Source organism: Orycteropus afer, unplaced genomic scaffold, assembly GCF_000298275.1.
Source record: "Orycteropus afer afer isolate SDZICR_OR568_19922 unplaced genomic scaffold, OryAfe1.0 scaffold00071, whole genome shotgun sequence".
Taxonomy (NCBI): domain Eukaryota; kingdom Metazoa; phylum Chordata; class Mammalia; order Tubulidentata; family Orycteropodidae; genus Orycteropus; species Orycteropus afer.
In genome coordinates, this window is record NW_006921658.1 from 9804249 (window position 1) to 9813541 (window position 9293).

Genomic DNA, 9293 nt, shown 5'->3' on the forward strand with positions numbered 1-9293 from the left:
TGGCAACAGGATTAGAGGAAGGCTTATTAACAACCTGAGATATGCAGATGACACAATTTTGCTTGCTGAAACTAAGGATGACTTGGAGCACTTACTGATGAAGATTAAAGGCTACAGTCTGCACTATGGATTACACCTCAACATAAAGAAAATGAAAATCCTCACTGCTGGACCAATAAACAGTATCACAATACATAGAGAAAAGATTAAAGTTGTCAAAGATTTCATACTACTTGGTTCTACAGTGAACACCATTGAAAGCAGCAGTCAAGACATCAAAAGATGCATTGGACAAATCTGTTGCAAAAGACCTCTTTCAAGTGCTGAAGAGCAAAGACATCTCTTTGAAGACTAAGATGTGCCTGACCCAAGCCATGGTATTTTTAATCACCTCTTATGCATGTGAAAGCTGGATAATGAATAAGGAAGATGAAAGAAGAGTCGATGCTTTTCAGTTGTGGTGTTGGCTAAGAATGCTAAAAGTGCCACAGACTGCTAAAAGAACTAACAAATCTGCCCTGGAAGAAGTGAGGCTGGAAAACTCCTTGGAAGTGAGGATGGCCAGACTTTGTAACTACTTTGGTCATGTTGTCAGAAGGGACCATTCTCTGGAGAAGGATGTCATGCTTGTTAAAGTGAAGAGTCAATGAAAGAGGGGAGGCCCTCAACAAGATGGATTGACATGGTGGCTGCAGTGATGGGCTCAAGTATAGTAGGGATAACAAGGGTGGCACAGAATCAGGCAGCGTTTTGTTCTGTTGTACATAAGGTCAGTATGAGTCAGAGACAACTCAACGGCACATAACAACAATTCCCAGCTGTAAAAATGGACAGCTTCCCCTCTGCCATACCCAAAGGCAGGTCTCTCTCTGGCCTTTGGCCCCTCTGCCTGGCCTCTGCTTTGCTCTAGCAAGTGTTACAAAGCTGTTTAAGCTCTGCTGATAAATGCCTAGAGGGACCCTACACCAGCAAGCCTACTGCCCAAAGGCAGTCAGATTTCTTGCTCTGTGGGACAGGAAGCCCAATGCTCTGTCTCATACCTGTCCCTTGGTTGCTGTCATTTCTCTGCCCCTGTTTCTCATCATCTCTGGTGTCACAGCTCTCTGTCTGCTGGGTCAAGGAGGTTTAGCACAGGGATCTCGGGGTCCCAAGGACATGCTCCATTCCTGGCTCTTCTTTCTTGATGGTAGTGAACCCCACCCCCCTCCCTTCACTTCTGGGATGGATCATTTTAAGCTTAACAAGATGGCAAAACTGACCTCTCTCCATGTTAGGTCTTCAGACACCTTATTTGCATGGTCCCACTCCCATAAGGGTGCCATGTACATTATTTATCATATGAACAAGCTATCCAATCCCCTTGGTGAACACAAGTACCTCACATTTGCATAATCCCACCTTATCATCTGGTGGGAATCACAAAAACCATGACTTGCCATACCAAGCAATTCATTGCACTGAACCAGCTAACCACTCAAGGACTGTAGTCAAACTTTAATCAGATTTCATTCTATCTGGCACAAGTCTCCCTGGATTATTCTTTGTGTACATTTCTCCTTGCTAAAATGTTCTTATTGTTTCTATGATAGATGGCTGCCCAGCTAAACTCTAGAGGATATTTTCATTAACAAATTTTTTCTGGTTACCTAATGCCACTCTGACAAGAATATACCACAAATGGGATGGCTTTGACAAACAGGATTTTATTCTTACATTTTGGAGGCTTTAAGTTCAAGTTCAAAGTGCCAGGCTCTAGGGGCTGGGTGACAGCCCCTCAACCTTGGGTTGCAGCTCCGCCTCCAGCTCCCAGCCCACTGAAGCTGGAGGCTTTTCTTCACTCAGCTGCTGGCTATGGAGGCTGACAAATCCACAGTTGACAAGTAAAAAGGCACAGTTCTGATGTTACCAATCCACACAGCAGGCCATTAATTCAAGTCTCTTGAAAGTCCCAAGGTCAGCAGAACATGGCAGGCTGCTGGACAATGACATGGCTACATGCAGTGTTCAAGGGTGCGATAAACTAGAGACCATTCCCAAGGCTTCTCCTTATATACGGGAAGCAGACCACATCCCTAAGACAGCCACTCAGCTGCTCACAGTAGATTCCACCATGGAGTTGATTACCAGTCTCATCATGCGGAATACTACATTCAGTTGCCTGGCCACTCAACCAGCCCAGCCAAGTTCACACACAAACTTAACCACCCACCACACAGATGATATGATCTTCTTGTGTGTTTTGTATCATATTTAAATTCCCAAAACACCTTTAAAGTATTTAGATGATTCAATACTATAAATGTTGTATGGCTTCCATAAGAGATACTGATATTTTTATCTTTGGGAAATTTTATTTACTTGCATTTAACCCCAAAAGTCATAGTCTTTAAACTTGGGAAAATTATTACAGTTTGTGAAGTATGCATAACAGAGCCTGTTACAGTCAAAGCAAAATTAAAATCTAGGTACATAAATTATTTGGAGGAGATGTCATGGCCTATCTGTTTTTATTGAATTCTTCAGTGACAAAAACTTGTATTGTCTCACTGAACCACTCTCCAAAATCCTTAACTCTAAACACACTGTCAGTTGTTTTATTTGTTTCTTTGTTTGAATGAACTAATGAATTTTGCAAGAATCCTTTATATTAGTTATGCAGCATAGAGAATATAATTTGGAATGAACTTTTATTCAATCCTGAATTAGAGATCATGCTGCATTCTAAATCTGAGAAAAATGTCATGAGAGAAAATTTTATTGAAACTGTACCTTCACTTGCTTATGTCTGAATTACATTTCTTGTGGATGAAAAGATACCACTAATTCAACTATTATGTTTTCTCATTCATTTTTTTCTATAGTATGGGGGAAATCCAGTATCATGTGCTGTTGGTCTGGCTGTCCTGGATATCATTGAAAATGAAGACCTTCAAGGAAATGCCACCAGAGTAGGGAATTATCTTATTGAGTTACTGAATGAACAGAAAGCTAAGCATACTTTGATAGGAGATATCAGGTATGTTTATCATGATGTCATTGTGTAGTTAGTCACTTTTCAAAAATGAAAATAGTGTATGTTTTGTCTTATAAATCTAAAATAAGATAAATAAAACTAAGTCTAGAAAATATGGAGAAATACCAAAAGCAAAAATCATTCATAATCCGGAACTCAGCTATCACCACTGTTAATATTTGAGGATATATCCTTTCTAGTTTCTATACTTTTTAAAAAATAAATAAATAAAACTAGAGTAATTTCATCACCCAAAAGATTGAAAGAGCTTAAAGTAGTTCTAAATGATCTGTTAAAAATTATTTTAAATGCTACTCAGGAAAACGATATTTTTCATAGATGCGTACAGACATTTATCATCCTATTGTCCTGAGAAACTAAATGGCATGCTTTTAGAATTTTTTTTTTTTATAACTAAATGAAAAAACCTGGATGGCAAATAACTAACCTTCAAAAACTAGAAAGAGCTGTGAACACAAAGTTAGTATCTTGGGTTAATCAGAATCAATAATGATTGCCCTTGAAGGGCATCACATTTGGCTTCAAATTGAAATGAAGTTTGGGAATGGTGATAATTTTTTGTAGCAATGCAGTGCTTCATTAGAGCATGTGTCAAGTTTACTTTCTTCTCCTCCCTCAGAGGTGTTGGCCTTTTTATTGGGATTGACTTAGTGAAAGACCAGCAGAAAAGGACCCCTGCCACAGCTGAAGCTCAACACGTCATCTACAAGTAAATCCACCCCCCACATCCATTGGTATCTTGGATCTCCAATGCTCACCCAGTTGAAAATCTTGTTTTACTTCCTCCCACCTCCAATACAGGGATGTTCAAGACATGCAGTTTGTAAAAGTGGGTTTCTTACATGCAGAACACCAAGCTGCTCTTTGTTCACATCATTCTTGAATAATCTTACCATTTGTATACACTCATGTATGTTTCCTACACTAATTAGGATGAAAGAAAAGCGAGTTCTTCTTAGTGCTGATGGACCTCATAGAAATGTGCTTAAAATAAAACCACCTATGTGCTTCACTGAAGAAGATGCAAAGTTTATGGTGGAACAACTTGATGAGATTCTAAGAGGTCAGTTTACAGAACTCCAAGTTGCCCCTTCCTCCCTGGCCTGGTCACACCTGACCTATGTGCATCTTATCATTCTTGATGGAAGTGAGGGAGGGCAGAAATGAGTGTATATTTTTGCATTTAGAACTATAAAATGGTAGCTGAAAAAATAGCAACTGTATGGGCTCTCATTAAGGAGCTCTGGTGGCATAGTGGATAAGGCACTTGGCTGCTAACTAGAAGGTCAGCGGTTCAAACCCACCAGCTGTCCTGTAGAAGGAAGATGGGGTAATCTGTTTCCATTAAGATTTACAGCCTTGGAAACCCAACAGGGGTCGCTATGAGTCAAATCAAGTTGATGGCAGTGAGTTATTTTTTTTGAGTGAGGGCTTTTAGTTAAATCAAAATTTTCTATTTTGATTGTACTCACATTACTCCAAATCTAATTGTTTACTGATTTTTTTTCCAGTTGTTGTGGAGTCTATTCCAACCCATGATGATCCCATGAGTCAGAGTAGAACTGTGCTCCATAGGGTTTTAGTAGCTGATTTTTTAGAAGTAGATCCCCAGGCCTTTCTTGCAAGGTGTCTTTGGGTGGACTTGAACCTCCAACATTTTTGTTAGCAGCCAAGTGTGTTAACTGCACCACCCAGGAATTTTACTGAAATAGCACATTGTTTTATTTTTACTGTCATTAATTTTCACTTTCCAATATCTAGGATATATAAAACTGCATGTGCCCATTGCACCATGTACCACAAATGCTGCAGTGTATAGCATTTCAGCACTGAACCACTGAAATACAAGAAATGTTTTTAATGAAGATTACAAGCTACAGGTCAACACATTTTTGCTATACCCTGAATTATTAGCCTTGCAATTATTTCACTTTTTACAATTTAATTTTCTGAAGAATTTTTTCATTCAGAATTATAGCTTATCATATCATTTATTTATATATTATAGAATTGTTATGTGGTGTCAAATCCAGCCTGACTTATAGCAACCCCTCCTTGAGTTTCCGAGGCAGTATCACTGCGGAAGTAGGCTGCCCAACCTTTCTTCTGAGGAGTCCTCTGGCCTCCTGGTTAGCAGTCAAATGCCTGAGGCACTGGATACCTCAGTGCTATATGAAAGAGATGAAGAGAAATGTAATTTTAAAGCCATAATCAATTCCTCATTACTTATGTAAATGTATCAATGGACAGGATAGGAGAATAAAAACTATAGGAAATCCTTTCTTTAAATGTTTACATGTAATCTTCCTCCCAGCCCTTAGCCCCAGCTACATAGTATTGCATTAGCAAGTTTTGAATCTTAATCCAAACTTCACCATTTATTTCGTCTTAAACTAGGGGAATGCAATCATTTAGCCTCACTGTTACTTAATTTCCCCACATATAAAACAGGACTACCTTATCTCTAGCTGATGAGGTTTTTATGAGCATAAATTAAGATTAGAAAATAGATCAGCATTATAAAACTATGTTGAAAAATACAAATCATTAACGAATGTTAGATCACTTTTGTTTTGCCGTAGTTGAGATTCAAGTTCTCTGCTCCCTTCTCAGTCTTTCTGAGTTAGGGTAAAGCTGAGAAGCTAGAAATCGGTATAGCATACAAAATAGCTAGTTAATGTTTGGAAACTTGAGAGTTGCCCTAAGTTACCTGTAATGTGGTCCTTGTCTACTGAGGCAGCAAATGCTCCCACCCAAGCCTGGCAAACAAAGCTCACAAGCCTGTGTGTTCTGAGTTCCCAAAAGGGCTATGTTGAAGCAAATTTGCTGTTATTACTTAAAAATCCATCCAGAGTTTGAGGATTATTGATGGTGGACTAGAAGAATTTTCATGGAACACAGTGGGTAAGAAAAAAACAGTAGTCATTGAGTCAGCTCTGGCTCCTCATGACCCCTTATGTGTCAGAAGAGAACTGTGCTCCATAGGGTGTTCAGTGGCTGATAATTTGGAAGTAGATTGCCAGGGCTTTCTTCTAAGATGCCTCTAGGTAGACTCAAACTTCCTGTTTTAGGTGAGAAGCCGAGTGCATCACCCAGGGACTCTAGAAAGGGAACAAAACATAGGCAAACATATGGGCAGGCTCAGTGACACTTATAAATAATGAAGTGCTATAGCAAAATTTGAAAGGAAGAATATCTAATGATGGTGTTTTCAATAGCATATTCCATTTACCTGTCTATTCTTCATCAAGGATATTCCTATAGGTACCAAATGTTTTCAAGATTTGTCTTCTCCATTATATCTTTCTCGATTTAGTTTTAGAAGAAGCCACCAGCGACAAAAGTGAAAATGTCATCTCTGAAGAGACTCTATGCAGAACAAAGGTAAGATTCTACTACTTTATTTTTAGAAGAAAAGGTTAAAACTTTGGGAATTGGGGGGGGGGGGCACGGGAAAAGGGCAATTTAAAAAAAAAAAAAAAGGCAAGTAACCTTTAGAACAAAACCAGCCTATGTTAAGGTTGGCTTATTGTTGCGATTTTGAGTGCACAATTAAAATATTTCAATTTCATTCCATTTGAAAGGAATAAAATCAAATTACCATTCTTACAGGATCATTCCTGTACTCAAAAGAACTTAGACCTGCAAAGAGGACCTTCAAAATGCAGAGTGAAATGGTAGCAAGAGTCTTCTAAGCTCTTTCCTATTTGTCCAAGGCTGCCTGACATTGCCTCTCATTCCCACACACTACTCTTTAATATCCACAGAGGCATTAACTGTGTGGCTCAAGATGCCAGCATTTGGTCCTGAAGAGAATGAAAGTGTGAGCTTCCAGTGGCACTGGACTGAGAACCATCCGGCACTGAGTGGCCTAGTTTCTGCATTTGATGTGCTTCCAGCAGAGGGCCTGTCCATTCTCTCCCTGAGCTGCTCAGGGTGTGAGAAAGAGCTCCCTGAGTCGTCGAAACCAAGAAGCAAAAACTTGAGAGACTTAGTTGCATAATTTGTTATTTGTTTATAACTGAGATGAATAAAGGAACACTCAGTGCCTAAAGCCTGCCTGCACGTCCAGTGCAGTCAGCAAAACCTTTTCTCATGATTAAAAAACATGAGGCCACTTGAATGCAAGCAAATGATTTCCTAACAGGACTGTTTCTGTCCCTTCCCTAACAACACAAACCAATGATAGAAATCAATTATTATCTGATGTCCAAGAGTAGCATATTGTCTAAGACAGAAATCACAGATTTAAAAACTAACCAAGCATTGAAAAGCAAACCCATGGCCGTGGAGTCAATTTTGATGCACAGCTACTCTATAGGACAGAGTAGATCTGCCCCATAAGATTTCCAAGGCTGTAAATCTTTATAAAAACAGAGTGTCACATTTTTGTCCCACAGAGTAGCTGGTAGGTTCAAACTGCTGACTTTTCAGACAGCAGCAGAGCGCTTACCTGCTGCATCATCACGAAATTGCAAAAAAGGGAGTTCATCACAGTAAATCTCACTACAGATTTAGCAAACTTAACATACATTTTTAGGAAATTTTGGCTTGGGTTCCCAAATGTTATGTCAACATCATAGTTCTCTGGGTGCAAAACAGTTTACTCTCAGCTACTAAACTAAAGGTATGCAGTTCTAACCCACCAGTGGCACTGTGGAAGAAAGGCCTGGCGATTTGCTTCCATAAAGATTACAGCCAAAAAAACCTTATGGAACATAGTTCAATTCCGTAATACATGGGCTCGCTGTGGGCTGAAAGCGATTCGGTGGCTTTTAACAGCAACAATAAGGGTTAAGAAGGAATAAGCAGTGTTGGGTGCCCTCTCCCCCCCACCCTGGGGTTTTGTTTATTGGCCTGTTAAAGCAATGATGTGGAGGCTGGAATGGTTTAGTGTGTGTTTGTGGGAGGACTCGCCCACTGGAATCTGTGTTCCCGTCTTGCACATGCCTAAAAATGTACACTTGGAATTGTCTAGTGACAATTCCATAGACACCAAAGAAAATTCCAGCAGAAAGAGAAATGGATTGTGCATAGATGAGCATTCACTGCTCAGTAAGAGGTTTGAATGATTAGTGTTTTAAAGCAAGATAAATGTCCAGAGTTATAGCAAATGAGTGCATGTGTCATTTCGGTTCATAGTTCTGTTGAACCCACTAAAGGTAGAATTTTCATTCTGCTTAGATCTGCAAATAAAAAGGTAAATGAGTAATAAGAATAAACCAATGATAATCAAACCATGTCAAGATTATTCATCCTGTTAATTCTTTACTTGAGATTGCTGAAAGCACTTAATTTATTCTACTAAATTTAAGCTTGCACTCTAAGATTAAGTTGGCAGCTTTACTTCTCATGTTTTACTGTTTGAAATTAGAGAGCAATGTAAAATAGCTTCTAAAACTTTAGAGATCAAAAAAAATAAAACCCCCTGCCATCGAATCAATACTGACTCATGGCAACACTTGGAGACTTAGTTCCTTAAAACATGAATTCTATGATGCCTTAATTATGTTTATGCTTAATATATAGATTAAAATTATATATATAGAGAGAGATTGATATATAAAATTATGTTTATGGATTATAGTAAAAGTAAGATGACATAAACAAAAATATTTTTACTACAGAAAGTGGCTAATCTTCTTTTGGTGGTAAAATCAAAGCCTTTTGAAAAATATCACTAACAACAAATATTAAAAAGTATGTGAATAATTGAGACTGCTGGAGGGGCAGGTTTATCATGATCCTGTGTGGACTGAAGAGGAGCAAAAGAGGAAGATAGAAACATTCACATGAAGATGTAACTGCAAAAACAGCACTGGTCAAGAGCACTGCGTTCAGAGTCATGAGACCTCTGTTCTATCAACTCACATTGGACAAGTCACTTAAATTATCAGCTGTCTCTCAGGTTTTCTTCACAAAATTTTCCATCTGTACCTCACCCACCCCCACCACATGCATTCATGCACGCACACATGCATGCACATGCACAGAAATTTGCAAAAGGGAATGGTATCTATTTCCTAAGACTGACAAAGCAGAGTACCACAAAGTGGGTGGCTTTAAACAACAGAAATTTATTGTCTCGAAGTTCTGGAGGTTAGCTGTCAAAATTCAAGGTATTGGCAGGGCCAGGTTCTCTTCAAAGCCCTAGGGTAATGTCCTTTCTGCTCTTTCTCAGTTTCTGCTAGCCCCAAGCATTCCTTGGCTTGTAGATGAATCTTCCCTCTGTCTCTTTGTCTCTGTATTCCTTCTGTTT

The 9293-nt window shown here is 39.0% G+C and overlaps 1 protein-coding gene across 1 annotated transcript in view; it reads left to right on the forward strand.

The window, feature by feature from the left end:
* Positions 1-8106, forward strand: part of ETNPPL (ethanolamine-phosphate phospho-lyase) — a 48833-nt gene extending 40727 nt beyond the window's left edge. The window contains exons 9-13 of the mRNA XM_007940785.1: positions 2862-3016; positions 3654-3743; positions 3967-4097; positions 6351-6418; positions 7981-8106. Of these exons, the coding sequence (XP_007938976.1) occupies positions 2862-3016; positions 3654-3743; positions 3967-4097; positions 6351-6418; positions 7981-8106 (570 nt within the window). The remainder of the gene's footprint in view (positions 1-2861; positions 3017-3653; positions 3744-3966; positions 4098-6350; positions 6419-7980) is intronic.
* Positions 8107-9293: the final 1187 nt, after the last annotated feature.